Source organism: Cetorhinus maximus, chromosome 26, assembly GCF_964194155.1.
Source record: "Cetorhinus maximus chromosome 26, sCetMax3.hap1.1, whole genome shotgun sequence".
Taxonomy (NCBI): Eukaryota; Metazoa; Chordata; class Chondrichthyes; order Lamniformes; family Cetorhinidae; genus Cetorhinus; species Cetorhinus maximus.
This window is the reverse complement of record NC_135904.1, coordinates 22,690,576-22,704,402: the sequence shown is the minus strand read 5'-3', so window position 1 is coordinate 22,704,402 and position 13,827 is coordinate 22,690,576. Positions and strand designations below refer to the sequence as shown.

At 44.7% G+C, this 13,827-nt stretch overlaps 1 protein-coding gene across 7 annotated transcripts in view; it reads left to right on the top strand.

Annotated features, from left to right (window-relative positions):
- unc13c (unc-13 homolog C (C. elegans)) overlaps nt 1-13,827 on the top strand; it is a 585,292-nt gene that overhangs the window by 315,279 nt on the left and 256,186 nt on the right. For all 7 annotated transcript variants that reach the window (XM_078530361.1, XM_078530365.1, XM_078530363.1 and 4 more), the window contains one exon: nt 9,196-9,274. In XM_078530361.1, coding sequence (XP_078386487.1) covers nt 9,196-9,274 — 79 coding nt within the window. The remainder of the gene's footprint in view (nt 1-9,195; nt 9,275-13,827) is intronic.

Genomic DNA, 13,827 nt, shown 5'->3' with positions numbered 1-13,827 from the left:
CCCTGGAGTACAGGGTGCAATCGATTGCACACATGTGGCTTTGAAAGCTCCATGGCAGCAGCCGCTTGATGTTCATAAATAGGAGAGGGTTCCACTCACTAAACAATCAGCTGGTGTGCAACCATCAGAAGAGCACCATGCACGTTTGTGCCAGTTACCCTGCGAGTTCCTATGACTCGTACATCCTGAGGCTCTCCCAGGTGCCTCATATTCAATGGGCCATGACGCTTTCAGGGCTGGCTGCATGGTGATAAGGGGTACCTGCTGAAACGATGGCTCATGACCCCCGTGCGTCGTCTTCAAAGTGCTTCGGAAGAAAGATGCAACATGGCGCATAGTGTTATGATCCCAGCTGATGTTACTACTGCACAAGTCAGTTCCCAGGTTGGCACCCAGCTTGATAGATCCTAACTTTTACATTTTTTGTTTAGATACTTGGAGAGTGGCTACTGAATAGTCACAGCAGTCAGCTGATGAACCTTTTAACAAAAGAATAAAACATTTATTAAACAAGAAAAGATGAACTATATTAGAATACTCCATCACCCACAACTATACCTTTTACAGACATATATAGATTTGTAAGGATAACACAAGTTGCAAAAGCTATCTTATACTCTAATTTTCACAGTAATTATGCAGTCTCTGTAAACCTATAGGTGACCTGTGGTCACACGCACCACACTCTGAAACCAAGTGACAGATGCCACCCCAGGCAGGTGCTATGGATGTCTCATCAACTCCCCACAGATATTTGTCACACCGTGAGCCAACTGGTCTCATTGAACTCTGCCCTTTACGCACTGGGTTTCCAATCTCCACTCTTGAAGAACTCGCTTTGGAATCTTCTCTCAAACCGATGTTTTCTCTCAGACACCTTCCGCAAGGGTCAACCTCCAGGGTTTTGAACTCTTCTTTGGATGTTCCTCTCCCCTGGATCACCACGTACATTCAAGCATTCTTTCATGCACTCGCTCTCACTGACTCAGCTGCAGCTCAAGGGCATGGTGGTGGCTTTCTGGTAACGATTGGGAGATCTACTATAGTTGATCATTACTATTTTTAATCTGTTGGATCTATCTGTCCATTGGGAGGAGGCTTGAATAATGGAGCCTGTGCTCAATGCTGCATTCTTGATGGCAGTGATCCAATTGAAGAGAAGTGCCCGGTGACACCTAGAACAGTTTCAAGAACTGCCCGGCTTGAGGACCATGGTCCAGGGGAACCCCAGCAAGACCCGGAGGATGAGGAGGTCAGAGGAGGTCAACAGTGCACCACTGCTTCACGTGCCCATAGTAAAGAGTTACAGACCTTTAGCTGTCTCCTTGGACCTTTTGGCTTCTAGCATGCCTATATTGTTTTAAATTTGCTTCCTGCATCTTTCTCCCTTTAAGCATGAAGCTTGGTGCCTTCCTCACTGCTCCTTACTGTCACTTCCACAGAACAGGGCCATTTCCAGACTCCTGTTCTTCCTTTGACTAGAAGGTGGTCTTGGGATTCCTTCTTTCTGTCCTACTCCTTGGCCTTGGGACCTTACAGTTCTCTTGGGAAGGCTGCTCTCTCTGCAGTTCCCTCTCCCAGTGTCTGTCTCTCTGGAATCTTGGCTTCAACTTCAGTTTTGGACTTGCTATCTGTCCCTCTGCTGGCCAGTCTCTCTGGCAGCTGCTTCCAACCACTAACAGTGAGAGTAAGATCAGCATTGGGCCTTGGATCTCCAACCTTCATGTTTCACCAGGCCCTAATCTTTGGAAAGGTCAGCAGCCAAAGCTGTATGTGACTGCTCTGGGAAGTGAAAGGCACTACACCAGCACAAAGCCTGCGTCAAGTGGAATCGATGCAGTAATAACCTCCAGGAAGAAACACTTCTTTGCTGCCACAGAGATGTGCACACAGCCGGAGAGACCATCATGACTGCAGGTCTTGTGCTTTGGCACAAACAATGGAGACAGCCATTTGATGATGAGATAACATTAGTGGTAACCCTGCAATGTAATTAAGCGCACACAACTCCATGGTGTCTTTTAATGTCACTTCCTAACCCAATTTGCAGTCCCTTTCAATAAAGAGGCTGACACATCTCTCTGACATTAGACATGGGGTGAGTGAGTAACATGAGCCAGCTAGACATCACATGAATGTGAGGCTCACAAAGAGAGGCGAACGTAGAGAAGGAGCTTGGGCCACCCTCGCAATGAGGGGCCACATAGATGCATGTGCACAACTCATTCAAATGACGAGGCCATTGTCATGAACAGCAAATGTACTTACGAAGGTGCATGACATACGCAGTGAGTGAACACCCATTACCCAAAAGTGATATCAAGGTTCCTTAATCTTTCTAACCCTACCGCTGCATCTTAGTGCATCCCTGACATCCGCAGCTGCTCACTGATGCGCCCTGTTGTCTTTGATGATTTTGGTGGGTGTCCTCTAAAGCACTGAGACCTGGAGGGCCCCGGTCTGCTTTGGGCCTCCTGTTGTGAGGCAGGTGCACCCTCCTCTGCCTGTGCAGCTGGAGGTGATGGAGCCACAGGCAGAGGGGATTGGGATCGGCAGACCATTTGTGGACACCTGAGTGGATAGCCCCGGGGTTTTCAGCTGCTGGTGGTCCTCCCTGTGGATGCCCAAGGGCCCCTGTCGGATTCCTTGAGGGGAAGAGCCACCTAGAGGGAGGTCGAGATGCCCCATCCTCCTCTTGCCTAGCCACTGATGGATCCCACCAATGCCTATAGCAATGGTGTGAAAGTCCGTGTGCAAATCCGGCAGAACCTGCTTGACCAAGGCCTCCGCGGAGGCCGCCACCCTTCTCTTGGAGACCTCAAGGCGCTCGTATGTCGGAGCCACAAGATCAGACAGAACATGGACAGACTGTTCATCCTTCGCTCTAGTCTGTTGACTGCCTCTCGGAACTCTGCCTGATGTTCCGCCGCCTGTCTTTGCATCTTCCACATGTTTGTGACAGCCGCATCCAGAGGCTCATCATCTGACTCGGACTCAGTGGAAGGTTATTCTCCAGAAGTCTTCCAAGTGCCAGAGACCTGGGCTGTCAGTGCCTCCGACTGCTGTGGAGAAGTGTCTGAGGTGTTCTCCAGAAAGTGATCCTGAGCCTAATCTAGATCTATAACCCACCAAGGTGTGTGTCTCTGTGCTGGTGAAGGATGCAGGTGAGTGCTGTGACAGGTTGTCTTCAGATGGCTCCTCCACATTCTCTGGGGCTGGGGCTTATGTTGCCTGTGCTGGTCTGTCTGGATCTGCTGCTGCCTGTAAGAGAGAGAAAATAGATTTAGTTCATGAACAGGCTGAATACAACATTGCATGTCACTCATTAAGAATATCAGGATGTGATCAACTCATGAAGGGCTCATCTGTACTGGCTTGCTGGGAGAGGCCAATCTCGCCTTCACCACAGGAGTGATCTCTGTCCTTCCCTGCCAACTCAGTGGCATCCTCCTTGGATTTGGAGAGCTCCTGGATATTGGCTGTCCCTCCCCCCAGTCTGGGATCTCTCCCTCTTGTTGTGGGCAAGCTTGGCCTGCATGAAGATATGTGGATGTGATGAGAAGGGATGAAGCAGGGGTTGGGAAGCATGCATGATTACTGTGTGAGCCTCCCCGTAATAAGGGCTGTGGATGCTGTTTTTGCAGGATGATAGATGAGATCCCGGTTAATAGGCTTTCAATGCTGATATCTCCCCTGCTATTGTGTCAGATCCCTGAGCTGTGTGATGTTTTAAGTGCATAATGCTATTATATGAAAGAGAGAACTTAGAGTGAATTGAAGGTTGTCTTAGCCTGGTGATGCGGATGAGATCATTCATCCTCTTCCTGCACTGGGCGGCATTTCTCTGGCTGTTGCCCGGGGAGCTGACATCCTTCGTAACTTCCCCCCAGGCCAGTGGGTCGAGGTTGGTGGACCTCCTGGATCCATCCCTGGGGAAAAGAACTGTCCAGTGATGGTGGGCACCTCTAATTAAAGCCTCCAGGGAGTCATGGCTAAACGTTGGTGCACTCTTCTCGTTCCTCGGGGCCATCTCTGGAACTTCCAACCACACAGCTGGTCTGCACAAAGTCATTTATATGTTCGGGTGGTGTTTAAATATGGCGCCAGGAACTTTGACCCCATGAGATGATGGGCAGACGAATCAGTGCCCGCCTCACCATGTGATTCAGCAAGCAGCTTCCCTATGCATAATTAATTACGTTTCGGGCAGAAGATTGGGTGTGAGAACCTGACCTGCCGATCAGCAGGAAACTCGCCACTAATCCCACCAGCCACTCTACTAGGCCTCTGGAGCAGAAAATTCTACCCAGTGTCTTTTAAGTGATAAATGTATTTTGTCCAAAAACAGCTCTATTTAGGTACTCTGAAACAAGAACCACCAAGGTAATGTTTTGTCTAGAAAATATCTGTACAAGCATATGAAAATGACAGCAGAAAAAGACCCGCTGGTCAATCAAGCCTGTCCCACACTTTTGGTGGCTGGAACATCATGACTAGACACCTCTTACCCCTAGCCCTCCAATCCCAACCTACTGCAGCCTCTGAAGAGAGGCAACAAATCCAGGGGGGAAAAATCTTTGGGAAATTCCTCTTCATCTCCCTCACGTAATAAAAGCCAGTTCAAGAGATCACATGAACCACGTGTTCCTTTTTTGTTAATCCACTTACCTTCCATATGATGCAGTCTCTGCCCCAGTCCAGAACTTGTGCCTTTTTTTTTCTTAATGGGTGTGGGCGTTGCTAGCAAGGCTGGCATTTGTTGCCCATCCCTAATTGCCCTTGAACTGAGCAGTTAAGAGTCAACCACGTTGCTGTGGATCTGGAGTCACATATAGGCCAGACCAGGTAAGGATGGCAGATTTCCTTCGCTAAAGGGAGGTAAAACAACTAATGATAATTTCATGGGCACCATTACTGAGACCAGCTTTACATTGCAGATTTATTAATTGAATTTAAATTCGATCAGCTGCCATGGTGGGATTTGAACCCATGTCCCTAGAGCCTCTGGATTACTAGTCTAGTGACATTAACACTATGCCACTGCCAGAGCAGTTAATAAGGATTCATTATCATTCTATAGTTTTAATTTTCTTAGTTAATAGCTACCTATAGGATCTCAACATACCCACCTATAGGATCTCAACATACCCTAGCCATTTCAGTATTTCAAACATTGCAGAATTGCATGTCTGTTTTCTCACTGCAGCACTGTATCAACTGTGATATCCGCAAGCAAGCCAGATTAAATTTTAACCAAGGGAGGCACTTTTCCATGCTGGCAAAGGCCTTGTTCTGTAAAGCAGAAATATATATGACACATAGAACAGTGGGATGCTACAGGAAAGCTATTATGTTACAGAACTTTCCTGGGGAAGTTTGGACAAAATCTAAGTCAATATGTTGCACATAGTCAGTTGCTATTAGTGAGGCAGTTGGAAATGGGCTAATGTAGTGCCATCTTTTAAAAGGCTAACAAAGCAGCAATAACAGACCCATTCCTCTTATTTTAGTCTTATGTAAGATAATTGAATTGATGTCAGAAGTAAATTTTTGGGCTGTCTGGACAACAACTTAAATAGCTGCCAGTCCATGATTTCTTTAAGAAATTGTTAGCCCAATTCAGCTCTGTTAAATCCCACAATGTGCACTTTAAGCCAACATCACAAAGTTCTGAACAAAAGGCTACTTTTAAACTCAAATCCATGAGATTCGATGGAAAATTGGTGATGGGTTAAAAAAAAAAAGACACGTTCTCATCAGAGGAGTAAAGTAGGGGTGGAGGGAAGTACTGAGTGGGGTGCCCCAGGCTCTGCATTGAGACCATTGCTATTTCTAATTTACATCATTAACATGGAAACAGAAACTCAATGCAAATTGGTCAAATGTACAGATGATACCAAACTAGGAGCTACAAGAAATCCAGGGCAGCAGTGCACAAATTATAGGGCGGGATTTTCCGGCCCCTCCTGCCAGGGGGATCTTCCGGTCCCGCCCAAGTGAATGGATGATTGAATGGCTCGCTGCATTTGCTGCGATGGGGCCGGAAAATCCCAGCCTTAGAATAAGTTAAACAAAGTACGTGAATGGGCCAAACAATGTCAGATTTAAATTTACTGCAGACGAGTGTAATGCGTTACACGTAAAGTGTAATGCGTTACACGTAAAGAAAATTGGGCAACATATGTGTTCCGTGAGTGCTGTTGAAATAGCTAAGAATGAAGTTGAAAGGGAGCAAGAAGTCTGAGTTAAGTGGACACTCAGTATGGACAACCAATGCAGAGCAGTAATCAATTAGGCCAATAGAATTTTGAACAGCATAGCCAAAACAAGGCCTGGACAACATTCAGGCTTGGACTGATAAGTGGCAAGTAACATTCACACCACACAAGTTCCAGACCATGACCATCTCTAACAAGAGAGAATCTAACCATATCCCCTTGACGTTCAGTGGCATTACCATCGCTGAATCCCCCACTATCAACGTCCTGAACATTACTGTTGAACAGAAACTGAACTGGACGAGCCATATAAATACTGAGGTTACAAGAGCAGGTCAGAGACTTGGAATTCTGTAGCGAGCAACTCACTCCCTGACTCCCAAAGCTTGCCCACCATCTGCAAGGCACAAGTCAGGAGTGTGATGGAACACTCTCCACTTGCCTGGATGAGTGCAGTTCCAACAACATTCAAGGGCTTGACACCATTCAGCACAAATCAGCCCCCTTGATTGGCACCCCGCCCACCACTTTAAACATTCACTCCCTCCACCACTGATGCAGAGTGGCAGCAGTGTGTACCATCTACAAGATGCACTGCAGCAACTCACCAAGGCTCCTTCAACATCACCTGGACTGGGCCTTTATTCTCTGGAGTTTAGAAGAAAGGGACATGATCTCATTCAAACCTACAAAATTCTTACAGGGCTCAACAGGATAGATGCAGGAAGGATGTTTCCTTTGGGTGGGAGGTCTAGAACTAGGGGACACAGTCTCAGGATAAGGGGCAGGCCATTTAGGACTGAGATGAGGCGGAATTTCTTCACTCAGGGTGGTGAATTTTTGGAATTCCCTGCCCTAGAGGGCTGTGGAGGGCTCAGTCATTGAGTATGTTAAAAACTATCTGTAGATTTCTACATATTGAAAACATCAAGGGATACAGGGATAGTGCAAGGAAATGGTGTTGAAGTAGAAGATCAGCTATGATCTCATTGAATGGCAGAGTGGGCTCGAAGGGCTGAATGGCCAACTCCTATTTCTTCCAAACCAATTACTTTTACCAACTAGAAGGTCAAGGGCAGCAGATGCATGGGAATACCACCATCTGCAAGTTCCCCTCCAAGTCACACACCACCTTGACTTGGAACCACATCGCCGTTCCTTCACTGTTGATGGGTCAAAATCCTAGAACTGCCTTCAGGTAACAACACTGTGGGTGTTCCCACAACACATGGACTGCAGTGGTGCAAGAAGGCAGCTCACCACCATCTTCTCAAGGGCAGTTGGGGATGGGCAATAAACGTTGGCCTGGCCAGCAACACCCACGTCGCGTGAACAAATAAGAAAAAGACAGTAGAGTACAAGTCAGAGGAAGTTGTGATCAAACTGTACAGTGTTCTAGTCAGACCGCACTTGAGTATTCTGTGGTTTCCAGTCCTGCTTACCAAGAAACGGAGAAACCAAGTGTTGGAGAGGGTGGAGAGAGCCATGAAGATGAACCTTGGTGTTGTTGGACTGAGTTTGAGGAAAGGCCGAACAGAGTTATGCTCCTTAGCCTGGAAAGGGGTTGTCTGAGAGGCAAACCTATTGAGGTACATAAGATATTAAATGTTGTGGAAACATTTAATCCAGAAATTTCCTTGGAAGTGCGCTCTCTCCGCCACTGTAACCTTGCTTAAAGTGCGGGTGTGCCCCAATTTCTGCACAGTACTGGGGTTTCCTCTACATTCTGCCGAAGTTATGGTGGTGAATGTGGGAACAACCTCAAGGAAATTCTGGACCACCATGTTAAATGGTGGGAAACAGGACATGATGCAGGTTCAAACTAACAAATGGTATTCTTGAGACTGATAGCAGGAAGTTGCTCTTCATACAGATCGTGATCAACACTTGGAATCGATATCTGGGCAGAGTGTTGGAGGTGAAAACATGAATAGAACTGATGGTTTTGTTGTGAATAAAGGTCCAGTATTGAAGAATCCATTCTGCTAGGCATGACTTTTATATCTAGCATCATTTGAATGGATATTAGGGAGGCAGATAAGAAGCAAAAATACATGAAAAGAATCTAGATTTATCTTTTGGGGTTTATGTGAAGAGATATTCTTTATGGCTTGAAAGTGTAATTTAATGCTTTCACTTGAAGGTAAGGTACTTCACTTAGAATATTCTGCCATTTCAGCTACCAGCTGGCCCATGAGTACTCATGGTTGGAATTGTGTACCGCTGAGAACAGAAACTTAGCTATTTTTGGAAGAATGTATTCTTATTCTTATTCACCAGAAAAAAAAGGGAAAAAATGAGAAGTTCTTCTCATTTTATCAAATATTAATCAAATCTCATAACCCAAGAAGATCTGAGACTCAGCTGATGGCTTGTACCAGAATGGCACTAGGAGCACTATATATGTGCTCAGCATTCCTGGGTTAGGGAAATGGCCAAAGCACCCACTCTGACCATAAGCCAACAAACTCTGCTGGAAGTTTGTTTGCAGTTGAACAGCACAATAATGGTTACTGCCAAAGTTCACAAATGGATGCTGTGAACATGAGAGAGATACTATGGGCAGAATTTTACGCCAGTGGGATTTGATGGCCCCACCGAAGTCAATGGACTTTTGAACAGCTCGCTGCGTTTTATGGCCCCACCCCCGCCTTGATGGGGCTGTAACATTCCACCCAATAGGAAGTAAATGTCTTCAAGATTAGGAGATTACAAAACGGGAGACAGCTGGTAAGAAAATGGCGAAAAAAATTAGGAGCAGCAGTCAACGATTGCTGTGTATAATTTGGTTAACACAATGCACCCAATATACATATAACACACGCACGTTCATGCACGGGAAATTCTACAAAAGGCTAAGAAGAAATCAGATGGTAGACTCTAGGAATTTCCCTCAATTATTGTGAAAATCATACAATTGTAGCTTTCCAATTCCTAGTATGTAATACACATTACTAAACTGTATGATTTGTTATAGGGCTGGAAGTGAGCTATACGGCATTGACAGTATGCCAGATTTGCGTCGAAAGAAGACGATGCCTATCGTCCGGGACTTGGTGAGTTAGATCTTGGATTATTGTTGGATTTATTCAAAAAATATTTTTCATTTGAGATTTAAAAAGTTGTCTGCTCTCAGATGGCAAATTAAATCCAGGACAAGTGATTTACAAGTTGGAGGAAAATTTACTCTTATTTCCCTGGTTTTCAAGAAGTCACTTTTTAGAATTATGTTATCTTCCTGTATCATACCACATTTCCTGAAGTGTAACCTGTTGCTGGGCTCAGGCCAGTGAGTTTTGGTAATCAGCAACTAATTGGAGGGTGGTACTGGCTGATGTGTCCCTCATTTTGTGTCTCCACCCAGGCTTATGAAAAATTAGCAACTCATTGTGAATAATGGATTCTTAGTTTTCCTGCTGATATGGTCAGAAAAACTAATCACGTATGGGCATTGGCCTGGATTTTCCAGGCCCAACTCCAGTGTGCGTCATCAGGGGAGGCTCCCCAATTTTCCCGTCCCGCCCATGACAATCAGCCTGTGTCAGGGTTAGAAAATCCTGCCCACTGTCATTGTAGCTGCTAACTTTGTTGCATGCTCTCTCTGTGCAGAATTTAAAACAGCATTAAAAATTCACTGATGTGTGCTTTGATATTTTAGTTTCACTGGCTCTAGTTGCAACTAACAACTACATATTATTTCTTTCACTTGCTTCTTGGATTAAACAGGCGATGGTAAGTACTTTCCAAATATAAGTCCACATACGGTGTGCTACTCTGAGGGTGTTGGTCACAGTATTTGTAACAACTTCTGCTCCAGGTAGCAGTGTCAATTATTCGAGGGTCACTGAACCACTGCTTATGCTGCGATTTTACTATGGGGCAGGGAGGCAGGCCCCAAATTGTCTTCAGCTGGAACAGAGATTGAACCCCACATTGTTGGTGTTTAGTCTGAACCACACACTAACTAACTAGCCAACTGTGCTAACTGCCCCCCACCCCCGGGCAGCAGCTACCTATTTAAAAATTAAGCAGGCCAAAGATTATAATTTCCTTTCAAAATTAAATGAGTGGTTTCTTCTACTCATCATAATGAAAATGCTGTCAGTTTCAAAGCATTTGTCTCTAACCTGCACTAACTGCTCAAACACTGCAGCTTCTCTTTGCAAATTAAAATAAAATAAAATGGGTGTATTCCCACTCGAAATTTGAAGGGCTGTGGGAAAAGCAGGCTGAGGAACTAATTGGGCAGCTCTTTCATTAAATTGAACTGCATTCCTTTGCAATTCACAGTTTGAAGCATTGGTCCCTGGATTAGCTGAAAACAGGATTGAATGGCTGACATTCACTCAGTCGAGGTTTATGACACAGTAGTTTGCGTTGATGGCGCCATTGAAGCAGTAAGGTTAATTCAGTTATTTTATTTTAATGTGATGGGGTGCTTAAATAACTCCAGCGCTGACTGAGTGGCACAGGCACTATCATGGTTTTCTCTTCAGCGCCCCTCCGCACCCTCAGCAAAATCTGAGAATGATGCATCGTCTTGCGTTGCCTGAGTGGAAAGTGGTAATGATACCAATGCTTCCTCTGAACCGTCCAGGGGTTTTGGCCACCTATCCATCTCAATGCAGACTGTGGAATTGCTAAATAGCTTCATTTCACAACAGTTTGGAAAGTGCTGTATATCTTCAGAACTGAGGCACAGTATTAAGCAAATGTAAGGATGTGCAGTAAACAACTGTAATGAATGGGAATCCTTACTTGACCAATGTAAAAATATGAATATTTCAATGGTCAAATAGTCACAAAAAACTTGTGATTAAGTGAGCTGAAGTTCCAAATCATTTTCATTTTCGTCACAGAATCATGGAATTATTACGGTGTAGAAGGAGGCCATTCGGCCCATCATGTCTACACCGGCTCGCTGAGCATTTTAACTTAGTGCCAATCTCCTGCCTTTTCCCCGTAACCCTGCATTGTTACTATTTAAATTGTTTCTATTTAAATAATCATCCAGCGCCCTCTTGAATGCCTCAGTTGAACCTGCCTCCACCACACTTCCAGGCAGCGCATTCCAAACCCTAACTACTCGCTGTACAGTCACTGGTATCAAATGTGACGTCTGATTTTAAAAGAACCCTGCAGCGTTTTCTTCCGCTGAGTAGAGTTATGGGTTGACAGCTATGAACTGTCAAACATTTTGGAACAGTTACTCTTTTTCTTTAAACACAGCTGCACCTTTTGTATCAAGGTGATATTTTTAGCTGTGTTCTCCAGCCATTCAGGAAATATTCCTCAATATTTTTGTGTAGGAATCCACAGGCTTCATTTTAACTATGTTTTCCAAGCTTGCATTCAGACAAATTATGGTGTGCAATTACACACCAGGGAATTACAGTAATTCTGTTCAAAGTTGTATATGTGCAATATGATAGGTTTTGACGAATAATGAAAATATTCAAAACAAACTGATTATATGTTTTACACACAAATGTATCAGCCTGAATTTTCCTCGTTTGGCATACTTTACATCGAAGCTTCCTAAACCTTTTCCCAATGTGACCCCATTTTAATGCCTCAGACTTCATGTGATCCAAGAGTAAAAATTTGGGGAAGGGGTTAGGGTTATTGAAGGGGGAGAGGGGTGTAGCTAGATATTTGTTGAGTGAGGAGCTGTTGAGAGTTGTTCAGTTCAGGGTGTTGAAAATGGCTGAAAAAAAGCAAAGACCCACCTGACAGGCTGTGGCTGTAGCAGCAAGTGGGCCTCTGAGAGCACAAGATAATGCCATGCCCATTGACAGAGCATGCAAATCTAAAGGGGCCACACAGCTGCCAAAACTCTGTGTGAGCTCCAAGCCAGCGACCCCACTGGAGGGTCACGATCCACAGCTTGGGAACCCCTGCTTTACACAAGTGGTGGGATGTGCAGTCAAATTAAACTGTGCTCCTTACGCTCAATTTTCCCAGCTCCTTAGCATAACGTAAGGTGCAGTGTTTGACGGGTTTAGGGGGCACACTCGTTGTGGAAGAGGAAAATTGTCTTATCTAAATCTCATTAGTGTTGAATAAGATCATTTCTAAAGAACACTTTTGACTCCCATCTCTCTCTCTCTCTCTCTCTCTCTCTCTCATGCACAGACACACACGCACACAATCAGACCTAAATTGCTGAATAAATGTTATCGGCTTTGTATGCTTTCTATCTCTGGTGTCCAGGAGCTTTTATTTGCCAATAAATTTTGCAGGCATCTGAAAGTCTGAATTTTATTCATTGCTGTGCGTTTAACTAAGCACAGAGGGCTTGATTATCATGTCGACAGCTTGCCAGTTTCTGAGGTAATAATAAAGTAAACATATTGTTTGCTGGGTAGTTATACTTTCTAATCACAGAACTGCAATGACTCACCTTACTGAACATGGATACAACTCATGCTCCATCATTTCATGATGAACTGTAAAGGAGGCAGAGCCATTTTTACTTATGTTTTAAACTCTTCCGGCCTCCAATCCATGGCTCATGCCTCCATGCAGCTGGTATAGAACCCAACAGCCACTAAACTTCCCCCTCCTCCACGAAAATTAAAAAAAACTCACCTGGAGCAAGCTCTCAATGAATCCACAATGCCGTCACTCGCCTCCTTCATAGGAACGGGCGGGTTCTGGGGTCCACTCCCTCCCCCGTCGTCAAGAAAATGGGCGAGGGTGGAAACTGAGGTGGGAATTCCAGCCATCCCACTAAGCAGCCGATTCATATCTTCTCTGATCAAGGCCATGAAAACCTGGCCCAGAGTGTGTATTTTGCTAATTTTCTCTAGGGATATGCATGCATTGTTCCTTATTTTGTACGTGCATAAGCCCTTGAACAGTTTGAGGACTGTTTGTTTTGTAGCCCAATGTTCTGTAGATCATTTTAAGAGCCAAATGTGGAGCATTAATAAAGAACAGATTAAATATGCATTTTGTGCTGTCAGTGGTATCAGCACTCTTGTACAGAACAGAATTACTCAACCTTGGATTGAAGGTCGCTTTCCTAATACCTTACTCCAGGAATGCTGCAATGTGCTGCGCCATCAGCTGATGAGATGTGGGCCTGTGTCTGCGATTCCCTGCACAGTGATCTCCTGATTTCAAACATCTCCCTGCTGACAGTTGCCAAGAAGAAGCCAAACACTTCCTCAGTTTTACTTTAATAATGGCCCTAAACTGCTGTATTTGGAATATCTTGATAACTTTCTTTTCTGTTTTCCTTTTGTGGAGAGCAAGGAGAGGGGACTGCCCTGTGCCCCAGCTCAATGAATATCCCATAGCCAGAGATGTGTAATTTAAAGCCCAAAAGCACATTAAGTACAAAGTCTCCAAGTTCGTTGGTGAAGGGGGTTGCTCCCTATTATGAGTATCATTGGGATAGAGAAAAATCTGATTGATTAAATTGGTTGGATCCATTGATTCTTCGATCATCCATTAGTTTTAAGTTAATCATTGGCTACAGCTCTACCAAGCCTAATCTCCAGGGTGTCTTCTGAGTACAAAAGCATGAATTCATATATTTACGTTGCAAAAAATGTACAGTGTACATCCATTAGTTACCTGAAATCATCTTTCAAACGCCCTC